Source organism: Hemitrygon akajei, chromosome 22 (assembly GCF_048418815.1).
Source record: "Hemitrygon akajei chromosome 22, sHemAka1.3, whole genome shotgun sequence".
Taxonomy (NCBI): Eukaryota; Metazoa; Chordata; class Chondrichthyes; order Myliobatiformes; family Dasyatidae; genus Hemitrygon; species Hemitrygon akajei.
The window spans coordinates 9,040,991-9,058,584 of NC_133145.1; the positions used below are offsets into that span (position 1 = coordinate 9,040,991).

The window sequence follows — 17,594 nt, forward strand, 5'->3', positions numbered from 1 at the left end:
TGTGATATCAGTCTTTTAGACAAAAACCTATTCATTTCAAAATGAATGGTTTTTACACTGTCTGAATCAGGTTTAAAGACTGTGAAATAATTAATCTGGACTTGCTTCACCTTCTATTTAATGGCACAAAGGAAAATGATGATAATTAATACTGCATAATTCAACAGGGACAAAGATAATCCTCTCTAGTGAATGACGCACCTCACTGACTGACGCCTGGTCTGACGATCCTCTGGGGTTGTGGCCACAGTTGGCTGGTAGGAACCAAATGCAAAATCATCCAGGTGGTCCTCCTTTTCTAATCAGAAACAAAAGGCAAGCAACTCACAATAATCAACCCCAATGCATTTAGTTTCAGATTTTTTTTGCTTCTTGTAAAAACATAATTCTTTAGCAATTAGCTATAGTTTCAACAGAAGCTCACTGTGAGGGAAAACACTAATTTCGTACATACCTGGAAAAGACCAAAGATTCAAAGGACATTTATTATTAAAGTATGTATACAGAATAGAACCGAGATTCATCGTCCTGCAGGCAGCCAAGAAACAAAGAAACACCATGGAACCCATTCAAACAGCCAGCGTGCAAAAAAAAGAACAAATTGCATAAATGGCAAAAAAAAATGTACAAAGAACACATGAAATACCAAACATAAAACCAGGAGTCCAGTAATATTCAGTTTAGTTCAGCGCCATGCCCCACCACACACACTGCAAGCCCCAGAGTGCCACAGTCCAAATCAATCACCCCAATCAAACCGTTCAAAAGCAACAAAAAAAGTAACCAGAATCCAGAATCACGTGCAACATCAACCTCAAAGTCCCCAAAAATGAGACCACAGTCTTGCCAATCAATCCTTAAAATATGGATCCTAAAACTCCGGAATTTTCCTCTGTCAGCTGCTAGCAAGAGAGAGACTGTCCTCCACTCTCATCTTTGTTGACTTCAACCATGCTCAATGCCTCAACTGGAGAGAAGCAATGGACTCGATTATGGGCTGAAGCTCCATCTCCAGGCCATACATTCTGCTCCAAATCTCACCAAACTCCCTCAGATACAGCAAAGTGCCAGATTGCTCAATTAACCCAAAAACACACCAACAAAATGCAAGTCACAGGCTCCAATTACACGCAGCTTTGTAGTAGAATCATATTTGAAAGAAGAAGTTAAAAAAAAAGTAAAAGAAGTGATTTCATAAACTGCTTACAGGATTTTTCTGTTGGTCAGACCTACATCTTCAAAACAAGAGCCAGATGTATTGTGCGCTTTGATTTCATCACACAGTACCAGCATATTCTGCAGCTACACTATACATCTTGAAGCCTTGTGGATTTAAACAAACTACAGGCCTAATTACCATAGTTATACCATGAAGAAAGAGAGCAGTGAGCAGTGACTAGCCTCCATTTGGGTAAACTAAGAGCTGAGTTTTATGCTATCAAAGGCCCTTTGAACCCTTTCTAAATGTCTTTGGTAATCAGAACCATCTAAAGAGAGATAAAATGATTTGAAAATGTTCTAATGCTTTAAAAATTAATGCATGGTAATTTTTGGAAAAGGCAAATAATTAATATTCTATGCAGGTTGGTTACTCCAGTCAAATGACCATGCTAAATAGGCCAGGCATGGCTGGAACAAAGCTAAGGGACCAGATCCAGAATGTATCCAGCTCCTTCATTTAGCACACTGAGCTCCTTTTCTGGAACCTGTTCTGCATCCAAAGATAGAGAGGGAAGTCAGATAAGCTGGGATCCAACCTCAATGTGCCCTGACTTCAGTACATGTGCTGAGCTGTAAAAGCCCCATCCACCACCCAAACTGCTGCAAAAGGGCAAATATGTTTCATCTCATTACTAACAGTGTTAAAGAAGAAATCTGCACAGCTGAAATAAGAAAGTAAAGGTGATGGCAAGTTCTACCAAGTTTGAATATTAACCTTTTAGAAATAATAACCTGGGAGAAAATTTACTACACCAGGACAAATATACTGCGTGGCTAATTTTTTTAGACTGAAGGAAAACTTATCTGCAGTCAAGGACTCAGGGAGCAGGGGAATGTCAATGAACTACAAGGAAACCAGATAACTTCCTTGGATTGCTTCGCACTGCTTCACCATTAGAGTAACTAGAGCTGCAGCTGGGCCTGGGGTCCTGCATTAATATAAAGGTTCTGTATAACAATTACAGCTGCTCTTGATGCATTATTAAGACAGATTGAAAATCATGCAGTTGATATAAAACGTGCAAGTGTACCAAGCATGAAAGATAGCAGTTAGACTAAGATAGGCAGTCTGGTAGATTGGATGGAAATGTGTCAAGCAAAATTCATTGCAGGCAAACATTGTAGGATGTATTGTGGCAGGAACAATCAGGAGAAAGTAAAATAATAATGGCCTGATAGGCACTCAGTGATTCCATGTGCAAATCTTTGAAGGTGCACAGTAGCTTAACAAAGCTGTCAAGAAAAGCAAATGTGCTCCTGGGTTTTGCAAATGGAGACACATGCCTGGAAATTCTATCACACAGTGCCAAATAATTCTATTTGAAAACCAAATTTTTTATTGTGTTTTATGGAGACTGACAAACTGCTTCTATATTTCCGCTCAAAGGCGCAAGAGAGAAAGCTGACAAAATCTGGAGGTGATGTTTAAAATTTTGAGCAGTTTTGATACAGGACATAAAATTATAAAGCACAAGTTGAAGGAAACTTGCACAACTACCATAAGTGATTTAAGAAAAAAACCTTTAAAGAGTGGTAAGAATTTGGGAATATACTTCCTGACCAAATGCAGATATAGATTCAATAACACTAGAAAGTCTGCAGATGCTGGAAATCCAAGGGAACACACACAAAATGCTGGAAGAATTCAGGTCAGGCAGCATCTATGGACATGAATAAACAGTCAACACTTCAGGCTGCGATCCTTCGTCAGGACTGAGAAGGAAGGAGAAAGATGCCAGAATAAAAATGTAGAGGTAGCAGAAGGAGGCTAACTGGAGTTGATAGGTGAAGCCAGGTGGGTGGGAAAGGTCAAGGGCTGGAGAAGAAAGAATCTGATAGGAGAGGAGAGTGAGCCATAGGGGAAAGGGAAGGAAGAGGGGACACAGTGGGAGGTGATAGGCAGGTGAGAAGAGGTAAAAGGTCAGAGTGGGGAAGAGGGTCGAGGTGAGAAATTGTTTTACCAGAAATCAATATTTATGCCATCAGGTTGAAGGCTACCCAGATGGAATATAGATGTTGCTCCTCCACCCCGAGGGTGGCTTCATCTTGGCACAAGAGGAGGCTATGGACCGGCATATCGGAACGGGAATGGGAATCAGAATTAAAATGTTTGGCCACTGGGAAGTTCCACTTGTGGAGGAAGAAATGGAGATGTTTGACGAAGCAGCCCCCCCAATTTATGATAGGTCTCACTAATGTAAAGGAGGCTGCATCAGGAGCACTGGACACAATAAACAACCACAGCAGATTCATAGGTGCCTCACTTGGAAAGACTGCTTGCGGCCCTGGATGGATATGAAAGAAGAGGTGTTTGGGCAGGGGTAGTACTTAGACCGCTTGCAGGGGTAAATGGCAGGGGGAAGATTAGTGGGGAGGGACGAAAGGACAAGGGAATAGCAGAGGAAGCGATTCCTGTGGAAAGTGGCGAGGTGGAGGTAAAGATGTTTAGTGGTAGGATCCCGTTGGAGATGGCAGAAGATGATGTGTTGGTTGTGGAGGCTGATGGGTGTTAGATAAGAACAAGTGAGACTCCATCACTGTTAAGGCAGCGAGAAGATGGGATGAGCGCGGGTGTTCAGGAAATGGAGGAGATGCAGGTGAAGGTAGCATTAATAGTGGAAGGCAGAAAACCCCATTCTTTGAAGAAGAAAATTATCTTGGAGGTCCTGGAATGGAAAGCCTGTCCTGAGAACAGATGCAACTGAGAAAAGGGAATAGTAGTTTTAGAAAACATAGGTATAATAGGTATAACATAGGTATAATATAATATAACATAGGAAGAGGTATAATCAAGATAACCTTGGGAATCAGCAGACTTTTATTTTTTATTTCAAATATTTTTATTGGTTTTTAAATAAAGAGAACATAGCATAAAGAAGATTTGTGCACTTCATAACAAATATATCAAATGTACAATTTACATCTATGAAAGAGATGCACCCATAATACAATCATGCTTTAGTTGCCTCCCTGCCCCGACCCACTCTTCCCAATCCCCATCTCCAAGCCAGCATTGCATTAGCAAAAAGGGTTAAACAGAACCTTTGTCCCCACAGAGCTACATTGGTATATTTACAAGCCTGGGTCTGTAGAATTTTACTGGGAAATGCTGGAGGTCAGGGATTTATGTGCAGAGGAAAGGAAGAAAGGATGGACCTTTAGTTTGGCTGGGAATTCTGAAAATATTCAAGCAAGGGTCCCCACACCTTTTGGAACTTTATGTCTGAGTTGAGAATTGAATAATGGATCTTCTTAAGGTTTAGACTGGACATGATGTCCCTGAGCCACTGAGCGTGGGTGGGCAGGGCAACATCCCTCCACCTGAGCAAGATTCAATATAGTTAATGATGATGAGTCATTGACATGAAATTAAATCAGTTTTGCTGACTGAGCTGCTGATAATTTTAGCAGTTCCTGTTTATATCTCACCCTTCTTTCATTGCTGCTGGACCTGTGTGCAGTACTAGCAACTTTATTACTGCACCCCTTGTAGAAACTATTCTCCAAACATCCGTACTCTCCTTTTTTTTTCCCCCAATCGCTTCATTCTTCACCCCTGATCCCACTCAGAAGCCTCTCAGGACAAAGCATACACAACAGAAAATTGAAGTAAGATAAAGAAAATGCTGCAAAATGGCCAGCAGGTCAGGCAGTATCTGTGGAAAGACAAGAAGCATTAGCTCTCATTGCCTTTCCACAGATTCTACCTGGCCTGTTGAGTGTCTCCAGCATTTCCCATTTTTATTAAACCACACATAATGTTGCACCAGTGAGGCTTCCATTTTAAAAGGAAAATCTGACATTTGGAATGTGACATACAGACAGAAACTTCATGTCCTGGATTACCTTGTGTCTTTTTGTATTTGGGATCTAGTTTAAATTCTTTCCTTTCACCAGTTGAAGGTTGCTCAAGTAACTTCTTGACTGTACTTCTTCCTAACAATTCATCCAGCTTCGAACGAGCAGGACGTAGTGTCTCTCTAATGCCAAAAGAGAAACAGGCGAAGTTAAAGAACACAGGTCAAATTAAATTCAATAGATTATTGTACTGGTCTGCTTACTGGGTACAGAATCATCCAAGTCAAAAGAATGTGGATTCATGCATCCCCTCCTAAACTTGGGTATGTTACATAGACTGGAATTTCAATACAGAAATCAGGGAGTGCCATAATATCAGGGAATCATGGAACTGTACAGCACAGGAATGGAACCTCATCAACCCACCTCATCCACACTGACCATAATTGCCTTCGTACACTGCATTAATCCCATTTGCCTACATTAAGTCCTTATCCCTTTACTCTCTCCCTATCTAACTATCTGCCCAAATGGCTTTTAAATAAGGTAATTTTATTTGCCTCTACCACCTCCTCTTTTGTTCGCTTTACGACACTTCGCTTTTACAAAAGACCTACATTAGTTACGGGTTTTCGCTAACCAAAGAGTTTTCGCTTTTACGAAAAAAGACAGTGCACGCCCCGAGCAGCCAAGCTCCTCCCGGAACTGCATGCAGCATCAAGGCGCCATAGCTTAAACACGTGTCTGTGAGCATCTGTGTTTTATCTCGATTTATTTTGTGCATCCATTAGCAAGATGTGTCCTAAGGTATCGGAAAAGCCTGAGAGCCCGTAAGGGTGTTACACTTAGCGTAAAATTGGACGTAATTAAGCGTTTCGATCGTGATCAACAAAGTAAGGACATTGTCGTGCATTGAACTTGCCTGCATCCACCATTCGCACTATTTACACGCAGAGAGAAAGAATCTTGAAAGCTGCCGATGTTACTGTTTGTAACTCGTAGCAAAGTGGACTCTTTTAGTCTGCTGGGAACTTTTCGGCAGCTTCATAGTTTAACGTTTACTGGAGAAAGTGCTTCGGCTGATACTGAAGCTGCCGAAAAGTTCCTAGCAGAACTGCAGAAAATAATTACAGAAGGTGGTTATTCATATAAGCAAGTGTTTAACTGTGACGAAACTGCAATTTATTGGAAAGAATTACCGAGCACCCCAACCTCCAACGATTCAGCCTAACACACCATCATCAGTGTGCTTGCTATCTTCCCAATTCCAGTAAGTGAAACTACACTGTACATATGGTACATTATTTCTACTTTTATAGGCTGTGTATTTTTATGTGTAATTTGGTATGATTTGACAGCTTCATAGCTTAAAGGTTACTAGAGAGAGTGCTTCTGCTATGCTAGTAGCACTACGCAGTGAGATTTTTGCTACGCTTGACAATGCTGCAATGATTGCAGAAAAGTATTTCTATTTTATATAGGCTGTGTATTTTTATGTGTAATTTGGTATGATTTGACAGCTTCATAGCTTAAAGGTTACTAGAGAGAGTGCTTCTGCTACGCTAGTAGCGCTATGTAGTGAGATTATACACTATGTAGTAATTTTCACTACGCTAGACAGTACTGCAATGATTACAGAAAAGTATTTCTACTTTATATAAGCTGTGTATTTATCACATCATTCCTGCTTTTACTGTATATCACTGTTATTTTAGGTTTTATGTGTTATTTGGCATAATTTTGCGGGTTATTTTTTGGGTCTGGGAACGCTCTCAAATTTTTCCCATATTAATAAATAGTAATTGCTTATTCACTTTACGACATTCCAGCTTATGAACCATTTCATGGGAACACTCTACCTTCAGATAGCGGGGGGAACCTGTGTTACAATAGTGGTATTACCAATATTCCAGAGACTGTACTTAAAAATGTTTAATTGGTTTTACAGTACTTTAGGTATTCTGAAAAATATATAAAAAACTTGGAAAAGAAAGCCTCCTTTTCTTCCTTAACTCTCAACTACAACAGTTCTAAGATGTTCATTGTTTATGAAGACAATAATTCACCAGTTGAGTATCTGCTTTGGCAAATTTTAAGTGCATTCTTTAAGCTTCTGGTGCGTATGAAGGAAGCAGACAGTAAGAGACCGTAATAACAGACTGACTGTGAGATGTTGAAGGATCTCAGTGGTTCTAAGTATGTAGTTAGTAGACACTAAAGTGTCTACACTTACTTTTCCACTCTCTTCAACTGCTTTGATGTTTCTGAACTGTCTCCAAATCCAAGGGCATCCATAAGATCATCTCCTTCATCATCAAAGAACAATTCTTCTTTCCTCTGTGCAGTAGTCATAACTGGAATAGATGCTGAGCTGGAGGGAACTGTGAAAAGTATTCACAATGTTACATCATCAGATGAATTCTGCAATCTATTACTGAACCTGCCAAACGCACTAATCTTATTAATTGGGTCCAGCAACAAGTGGTGCTGGGCATTTCTTAAATTAGTTCTTCATCATTGCAATACTGTGGTAATTTGTAGTTAAGAATCAGTAAACATAGAACCATAACAAGGAACAACCATCCATTGTAACCTCTGAAGACTTACAGCAATGTAGCCACAAAGTAAATTTAAACTGAAAATTAAAATGTATTCACATGGCACAATAGAATGTCCTGAAGAACTTTTAAAATTTAGACAAATTACTAGACATTTTGCACATGCCATGTTGTACAATGAAGGATCAATCAGCTACTTAATTTGCTCTTGGTGGTGCTAGGTGAGTGGTAAATATTGGCAAGAACATGTCCCTTCTCTTCTCCAGCTACGGGGACCCTTCCCATATACACTTAAATTTGCATCTTAATATGATAGTTCAGATAAAAGGTTTCATTACCTTAGAAGTATAAAAGTTCATAAAAGCTGAAGGAAAACGTACAAAATTTGACAGATGTGAAAGATGTTGGTCAAGAAGTCAAGGCAGTCAAACAAAACTTGGAAATAAATAAAAGGATGCTATTGTAAATGTTTAGCTATTTAATTACTGTTAAATTATTTTAATCACTGACTATGCAAACCAAGCCATTGATATGCAGTGCACCCCTTTATCAGGAGAAGTCTCAAAACTAAGGATAGCAAACTAAGTCCTAAAGAACAGTAATGAGCTATTCAGCCCATGCTGATCTTTCTGCCCATCTACACTAATCCAATTTGCCCACATTAGGTCAATTTCCTCTACGTCCTGCCTGTTCAAGTGCCTGCCTAAATGTCTCTTAAATGCAATCTTTATATTTAATTCCATTTCCTTGAAGACCCATCAGGGTGATTGCCATCTCTTTTTAAAAGTGACATATCCTCACTCTTTTATAATCTTGAAATCACTAGCTTTTGTCTCATTTGTCTGGTTCTGCCTCTATAAGATCCTTGAGCCATTTTACTAAAGATTAACTTTTTACTAAAGTAAAAACTTTAACTAATGACCTTTCGTTAATTCTTGTGAAGGCTTAATGAAGCTGAAACAATAACACTACTTCTCTCTACAGATGCTGCCTGACTGCTGAAGGTTTCTGACATTTGTTTTTATTTCAGATTTCCAGAATTTCCAATGGTTTCAACTTGTCGCTATGTTACACCAAATAGGTTTTGGGCCAAGATGGGTAGCAGTGCATTTGGAACCTGGGCAGTGGTTTTCTGCTTTCCAAATCACTTTCAATTAAAAGTTCCCGGAATAAAGTCTAGCCATTTTCAACATTTATTAAATAAAAATGATGATATAATAGAAACAATATTCACCAGTATTTTGAAAAATCCTAGAACTTGGACGGAGTTATCAAAAGAAGGATCAGTTTTGGGATGCAAATTAGGCATTATTTACCAGTTCAACACACAAACATATTAGAAGTAAAATAATAAACTAAGTTTGCACCCTGTTAAATAAGTTAGAACACATAGAGATACCCGTTGACAGAATAATCTTTTGTTACCCAGGGAAGCACAGCTTATCTCTTCATGGGGAAAAGATAAGGCATAAATATCATCTAGTGTAAGTTTATGATGAGCTGGAAAATATGTGCTGTAATGGCAGTATCAAGAAATGTCTTAAATAGTCATCCATAATTTTCTGGGGGTTTTTTATAATCAGGGTGCCAAATAACTTCTTCCTGCCAAAATATTTTTCCAGTACCTTTCTCCTCCTTCTTGTGTGCTTGAAGATCTATGTTCGAGAGGGTCAGTTTTTGTTCTGATACTGCTTTTTTCTTTGGTTCCTCTTCTTCATCAGAAAGAATCCCTGCCAATGGATCGTCTTCATCTAGAAAGGACAAGGACATTAACAGTTCATGCAGGAACCATTAAACAGAAGACAGAATTGTATGGTACAGCCTCAGTCATTTTGATGGATTTCATTTGCAACATGGTGATTCAGGTAAGCAGAAACTCATAGGAACAACTGTTAGCATTTCAGTGTTCATATCGCTGATGTAATGTATGGATCTAGCATCAAATTCAAGTTAAATCAGTCTTTACAGGGAGAAGCATAGAAACTACATTAGGAAAAAGATATGCATATCCTTTATAAGTAATTACCAGAAGAAACATTATTTTGGACACATTTGAAGTGTGTGTATGTGACCACTTCCTATTGAAGCCATGCAACTGGGAAAATGGACAAGCACTTCCTGATACAATTCACTCTGGCACTGTTTTGCCCGAACATGTGATCACAGTATCCTCATAAAAAATTGTAGTATCTACCTTTATATTAACTCAGAGCTCAACTGTGTGTGATCTAAGCCATCCCCTAGATGTTATTAATTAAAAACAATCAAAGCTCAATTTTATCAATATTCATCCGACCTTTCAGGAACTTCTACAGTGTTTGAGATCGCGCAACAAATTCCTTATGGAACAGAAATGTACTAGATTTTCTTTGGAACTGGAGATCATGCAGGTTATTAGACACTTGGCATGGGCCAATAAAAAGAAGTTACGTTTACGCAGAGTGGCCATGTGCCAGTAGGCAGAGTTAGAGTGGGGAACTGAGGCTTTGACTTAGGAGGCAGAGGCTAAGGTAAGTTTCTTTTTCTCCCTCTCTTTCTGCCTTTCTATCCTTCTCTTTCTTTCTCTCAATCTTTCTCTCTCTCATTCCACAGTTATAGCAGTGGGAGTATCAGTCAGGACACAGGAGTGCTCCTCTTGCAGGATGTGAGAAGACAGGGAGACCTCCAGCTCATTCAGGAAACAGAAGGGCTGATGGACAAAAGATACAGAGAGGTAGTTACACCCAAGGTGTAGGATACAAGTAAATCAGTGACTGCTAGGAAAGGGAAAGGGGCAAAGGCAGCCAGTGCAGGCTATCATTTTGGATACTACTGGGGGACGACCTAGCACAGGAAAGCCACAGTGGTCTGGTTTCTGGCACTGAGTTTGGCTCTGTAACTTAGAAAGGAGAAAGGGAAAAGATACAAGCAGTAGTGAGGTTTTGTGGACAAGAACAAGGTACCCAGATGGTATGTTGCCTTCCAGGTGCCAGGGTCAAGGCATCGATTGGAGTTAATCTTAGACTGAGTTCATAGCATTCTTAAGGGGGACAGTAAGCAGCCAATGGTTGTGGTCCATGTCAGCTCCAATATCAATGGCAAGAAGGGTAAATGTGGTGCTGCAGAGTGAGTTCAGGGAGTTAAAGGTACTAAATTAAAGGACAGGGCCTCCAGGGTGGTGATCTCAAGGTTGTTACCCATGCCACATGCTAGTGAAACTAAAAATAAGGTAATACAGTTTAAAACATGGTTAAGGAGATGGTGCAGGGTGCTTCAGATTTTTGAATCATTGATTTCTCTTCTATGGAAGGTGAGATGAAGGGACATGTTGCACCTGAATCAGAGGGGTACCAATATCCTTGCAGGAATGTTTGCTAGTACTGCTCCGGGAGTCGGGGGTGGGGGAGGAGGGAGTTTAAACGACTCCAGTGGGATGGGAACAAGAGTGCCAGGGCAGTGAGTGGAGCGTTTGTGGGGAAGATAGATGTTAAGCTTACATACCAAGACAGGACCTGAAAGGTTGAGCATGGTGGGAGTTAATGTTCTCATTTGCAGGGAGTATTGTAGGTAAAGCAGATGAGCTTAGAGCTTGGATCAGCACACGGAATTATGATATTGTAGCTATTAGTGAGACTTGGTTACAGAAGGTTCAGTGTTCTGGAGTCAGAAACATAGAAAACCTACAGGGCAATACAGGCCCTTCAGCCCACATAGCTGTGCCGAACATGTACTTATTTTAGAAATTTCCTTGGGTTGCCCATAGCCCTTATTTTTCTAAGCTCCATATACCTATCCAGGAGTCTCTTAAAAGACCCTATCATATCCGCCTCCACCACCATCACCGGCAGCCCATTCTATGCACTCACCACTCTCTGCTTAAAAAACTTACCCCTGACATCTCCTCTGTACCTACTTCCAACCACCTTAAAGCTCTCGTGTTAGCCATTTCAGCCCTGGGAAAAAGCCTCTGACTATCCACACGATCAATGCTTCTCATCAGCTTATACATCTCTATCAAGTCACCTCTCATCCTCCACCTCTCCAAGGAGAAAAGGACAAGCTCACTCAACCTATTCTCGAATGGCATGCTCCTCAATCCAGGCAACATACTTTAAATCTCCTCTACACCCTTTCTATAGTTTCCACATCCTTACTGTAGTGAGGTGACCAGAACTGAGCACAGTACTCCAGGTGTTCCATTCTTTTGTACATGATGGAGAAGAAGGTAGTAAAGGGGAAGAGGCTGCATCACTCGACAGGGAAATTGTCACAGCAGTACTCAGAAAGGACAGACTGCAGGCTTGTCTGCTGAGGCTATATAGGTGGAACTGCAGAATAAGAAAGGAATGACTGTATAAATGGGGTAATATTACAGAGCTCCCAACAGTCAGCATGATTTAAAGGAACAAAACTGTAGAGAGATACACAACTGGCAAGAAATATAAAATTGTGATAATAGATGATTTTAACTTTCCAAATATTGCTTGGGACTTCCATACTGTAGAAGAACTGGATGGAATCAAATTTGTTGGAATTTTTCCTTAATCAATATATAGTGGTCTCAAGAAAACAAAGTGCAATATTAAGGAATGAAACAGGGCAAGTGACAGAAGTGTGCGCAGGCGAACACTTTAGATCTAGTGTTCATAATTCCTTTAGTTCCAAGATACTTATGGAGAAGGATAGGACTAGTCCTCAGACTGAGATTCTAAATTGAAGAAAGTCTAATTTTGATAACATCCAAAAGGTTCAGACAAGTGTGGGTTGCAACAGATCATTTTCTGGCAAAAGAATACTTGGTAAGTAAGTCTCCAACTCCAGTTCTGACACCTCTACATGCATCCAGACCACAGCTCCTGCCACCTCCCGCTCGGACTTCAATTTAATTAGTTACCTCTAGACTGCAGATCCTGCCATATCCAACTCTGGGTCTGATGGTCCTGAATGCATCCAGACTGCAGACATTACTGTTGATAACTTTTGCTCCAACAACCCAGGACAGCTCCAGACCACGGATCCTACCATCACCAACGCCGGTTCCAAAAACCCCAGATGCCTTCATATCACAAATTATGCAGCTTCGAGGTCCAGCTCCAGCCCAGACCTCGGTGCCTCCACCTGCAGGCTGAGACCTTTAGGCTCCCCTTCTCCCACAACTTCTCCCCAGCTTCAGGTCTCTCAGGCTCCCCCATCACCTCTTGGGTCCTCGGAGCCCCCATCATCCTCCACCCTACCTTTCCTAAACACTTCAACCCTCTCCTCTCCGATGCCTCCAACTCATGCTTCTGGAGACAGAGGTGACTATATTGAGCTCTTCCCAACCTGTCTGCTGTAAAAATGCCTTTCCCTTTTCTCAGTTCCTTCATATCTGCCGCATCTGTTGCAAGGATGAGGCTTTCTATTCCAGGACATCAGAGATGTCCTCCTCCTTCAAAGAACAGGTTTTCCTTCCACAATTGATGCTACCCTCACGCAGAACTCCTCCATTCCCCCAACATCCGTGCTCACCCCAACTTCCTGCCACCTTAACAGGATTTGAATTCCTCTTGCCCTCACCTAGCACCCCATGAGCCATGGCATCCAACATATCATTCTCTGCAACATTCGCCACCTTCAATGTGACCCCACTATCAAGCACATCTTTACCCTCCCCACTCCCTCCATGACTCCTTCATCCTTTTGTCCCTTCCCAATGATTTCCCTTCTGGCACTTATTCCTGCAAGTGACAGAAGTGCTACACCAGCCCATTCACATCCTCCCTCACCATCATTCAGGGCCCCAAACAGTCCTTCCAGGTGAAGCAACACCTCACCTGCAAATCTGTTGGAGTCATCTACTGCATCCAGTGCTCTCGATGTGGCCTCCTCTATAATGGTGAGACCCGACATAGATTGGGGACTGCTTTGTCGAGCACTTTTGCTCCATCCACACAAAGCAGCATTTCCCAATGGCTCACTATTTCAATTCAAATCCCAATTCCCATTCCGACATGCTGATCTATAGCCTCTTCTTCTGCCATAACGAGGCCACTCACAGGTTGAAGAAGCAACACCTTATATTCTGTCTGGTAGTCTCCAACCTAAAGGCATGAACATTGATTTCTCCACCCACCAGTGATTTTTTCCCCCTAACACTTCCCTCTTCTTCATTTCTCCACTCTGCCCACCTTCTTACTTCTTCACCTCACCTGCCTATCACCTTCCTCTGGTGCCCCCCTCCTTCCTTTTCTTAATTGTTCACTCTTCTCTATCAGGTTCCATCTTCTTCAACTTTTTACCTTCTCCATCTATCACCTCTTAGCTTCTTACTTCCTCCCCCTTCCCCACCCACTTGGCTTCACCTATCACCTTCTAACTTGTCCTTCTTCCCCACCTTCTTATTTTGGCATCTTCCCCCTTCCTTTCTGACATGATAAAGGTTTCAGTCCAAACCATTTACTCACTTCCATAGATCATGCCTGACCTTCTAAGTTTCTCCAGCATTTTGTGTGTGTTGCTCTTGGTAAGTGGGAGGCCTTCAAAGAGAAAATTTGAGAGTACAGATTGTGTATGTTTCTATTAAAATAAAAAAAAACAAGGCTAACAGGTTTAGGGAACCTTGGTTTTCTAGGGATATTGTCACCCTGGTTAAGAAAAGCAAACACATATCAAATAACGGCAGTTTTGAACAAATGAAGTGCTTGGCAAGCATAAGAAATGCAAGAGAACACAAGAGGAAAATCAGGAGGGCTGAAAGAAGACATGAGGTTGCTCTGGCAGACAAGGTGAAGGAGAATCCCAAGGGCTTCTACAGATACATAAAAGCAAAAGAATGGCAAGGGACAAAATTGGTCCACTTGAAGATCAGCATGGTCAACTATGCATGGAGCCAAAAGAGATGGAAAAGATTGTAAACGGATTTTTTGCATCTGTATTTGTTCAGAAGACGGACACAGAGTCCATAGAACTGAGGTAAAACAATACAGGGGCCATGCACCATATTCAGAATACAGAAGATGAGGGGCTTCTTGAGGCAAATTAGGATGGATAAGTCCCCAGGGTCTGACAAGGTGTCCCTTCAGACCTTGTGATAGGCTAGTACAGAAATTACAACAGTCCTGGAAGAAGTATTAAAACGTCTTTAGCCGTAAGTGAGGTGCCATGGACTAATGTTGTTCCATTGTTCAAGTAAGGCTCTAAGAATAAACTGGGAAATTATAGGCTGGTGAGGCTGATGTCAGTAGTGGGTAAATTAATGGAAGGTATTCTAAAGGACAGGATAAATAAGTATTTGGATGTTCAGGGCCCGATTGGAGGTAATTAATATGGTTGTGTCTAACCAATCTTAAAGAGTTTTTCAAGGAGGTTAGCAGGAAAGTTGATGAAGAAAAGCCACGAAAGACATTTGACAAGGTCCTGCATGGGAGGCTGGTCAAGAAGGTTCAGTTTCTCGGGACGTAGGATGAGGTAGTAAATCGGATTAGACATCAACTTCGTGGGAAAAGTCAGAGAGTGGTAGTAGAGGGTTGCCTCTCTGACTAGAGGATTGTGACTAGGGTCCTTTGTTGTTTGTCATCTATATCAATGATCTGGATGATAATGTGGTTAACTGGATAGGCAAATTTGCAGGTGACACCAAGATTAGGGGTGCAGTGGACAGCAAGGAAGGCAATCATGGCTTGCAGAGAGATCTGCATCAGCTTTAAAAATGGACAGAAAAATGGCAGATGGAATTCAGTGCACACGCATGCGAGGTGTTACACTTCGGTAGGATCAACCAGGGTAGGTTTTACACAGTGGTGGGGCATTGAGGAGTGCAGTAGAACAAAGGGATCCAGAACATAAGCCCATAATTTATTGAAAGTGGTGTCACAGGTAGACAGGGTCATAAAAAAAGCTTTGGACACATTGACCTTCAGAAATGAAAATATTGAGATGGAATGTTATGTTGAAGTTGTATAAGATGGTGAGGCCTCATTTGGAATACTGTATTGTGTGCAGTTTTGGCCACCTACCTAAAGGAAAGATGTAAACAAGGTTGAAAGAGTGCAGAAAAAATTTACAAGGATTACAACCCTAATACCACTTTCAAATCTCTTACTATCTTTTCCTTCAGTTAGTCCTGATGAAGGGTCTCGGCCCGAAACATTGACTGTACTTCTTCCTATAGATGCTGCCTGGCCTGCTGCATTCCACCAGCATTTTATGTGTGTTGCATGAATTTCCAGCATCTGCAGATTTCCTCGTGTTTACAAGGATGTTGCTGGTATTGTGCCTGTGCAACTACATATCAATTAAGTAAAAGCACGCACATGTGAGATGGCTTTAACTGGTGTGTGAGTGTGAGAGACAAAGAGAGTGAGAGGGAGAGAGTGAGACAGGGTGGGAGAGAGGATGTGGGAGAGACGGGGTGTGAGAGAGGGGGTAGGAGTGAGAGTGTGGGAGAGAGGGTTCGAGAGAGGGAGAGAGAGAGAGAGGGTGAGAGAGAGAGAGAATGAACAATGTGCATGAGTAGAAAACAGTTCAATTCACATCTGCAGACAACAAATCAATACATATACATAGACAACAGGTCATACATAGTGCTAAGAAGAGTCATTACACTAAAAGAATTGCATTACAGAGGGCCTGAGTTATAAGGAAAATTGAATAGGTTAGGATGGAATTCTTTAGAATGTATAAGATTGAGGGGAGATTTGATAGAGGTTTACAAAATTATGAGGGCTACAGATAGGGTAAATGCAAGCATGCTTTTTCCACTGTGGAGTGAGACTATAATCAGAAGTTATGGGTGAAAGTTGAGAAGTTTAAGGGGTACATGAGGGGAAACCTTTTCCACTCAGATGGTAGTGAGAGTGTGGAATGAGCTGCTAGCAAAAGTGGTCCCCAAGCAAGCTTGATTTCATTTAAGAGAAGTTTGGATAGGTGCGTGGATGGTAGGGATATGGAGGGCTATGGTCCCAGAGTAGGCTGTCATGACTAGGTAGTTTAAACAGTTTCGGCATGAACTAAATGGGCCAAAGGGCCTGTTTCTGTGCTGTATTTCTCTATAACTCATAAGTAGTATTTAATATTGGCTTAGTGAGATGCCAGAAATTGTAATAGATAGTTGCCTATTTGACTGGAGAGCTGTAATTTGTGGTGTTCTGCAGGGATCGGAGTTGTCCATTGTTGTCGGTCAGCTATATTAATGATTTGGATGATAATGTGGTAAACTGGATCAGCCAATTTGCTGATGACAGCAAGTTTGGGGGCATATTGGGCACCAAGATTGGGGGCGAAGGAAGGCTATCTTGCAGCAGGATTTAGACCAGCTAGAATAGGCTGCAAAATGGCAGATGGAATTTAACCATATAACCATATAACAATTACAGCACAGAAACAGGCCATCTTGGCCCTTCTAGTCCGTGCCAAACGCTTACTCTCACCTAGTCCCACCAACCTGCACTCAGCCCATAACCCTTCATTCCTTTCCTGTCCATATACCTGTCCAATTTTTTTTTAAATGACAATATCGAACCTACCTCTACCACTTCTACTGGAAGCTCGTTCCACACAGCTACCACTTTCTGAGTAAAGAAGTTCCCCCTCATGTTACCCCTAAACTTTTGCCTCTTAATTCTCAACTCACATCCTCGTTTGAATCTCCCCTACTCTCAATGGAAAAAGCCTATCCACGTCAACTTTATCTATCCCCCTCATAATTTTAAAGCAGACAATTATGCGGTATTGCACTTTGGGAGGTCAAGCCAGGGTATGGCTTACAGAGAGCAGAGAACAGAGGGATCAGGGAATACAGATATATAATTCCTTGAAAATGATCTCACATGACTTTATTCCCTGGAGTATGAAGGAAGATTTGACGGAGGCATACAAAATTATGGGGGACATAAATAGGGTAAATGCAAGGTGTGGGTCAATGGAACTAGACAGAATAACAGTTCAGCACAGGCTAGATTGGCCAAGGGCCTGTTTCTGTCCTGTAGTGCTCTATGACTCTATAATCTTCTAACCTTTGGTGTAATTAGCAAAACAGCAATGCCTTTGGCATCATGCTTA

The 17,594-nt window shown here is 41.4% G+C and overlaps 1 protein-coding gene across 9 annotated transcripts in view; it reads right to left on the bottom strand.

Moving 5' to 3' along the window:
• Positions 1-17,594, bottom strand: part of LOC140714956 (fas-binding factor 1 homolog) — a 156,804-nt gene that overhangs the window by 90,610 nt on the left and 48,600 nt on the right. For all 9 annotated transcript variants that reach the window (XR_012096038.1, XR_012096037.1, XM_073026650.1 and 6 more), the window contains 4 exons: positions 9,203-9,328; positions 7,253-7,400; positions 5,068-5,201; positions 202-298 (listed from right to left, as the gene is read on the bottom strand). Coding sequence is in view for 7 of the 9 variants with exons in the window: in XM_073026650.1 (XP_072882751.1) it covers positions 202-298; positions 5,068-5,201; positions 7,253-7,400; positions 9,203-9,328 (505 nt within the window). In the remaining 2 variants the exon portion in view is untranslated. The remainder of the gene's footprint in view (positions 1-201; positions 299-5,067; positions 5,202-7,252; positions 7,401-9,202; positions 9,329-17,594) is intronic.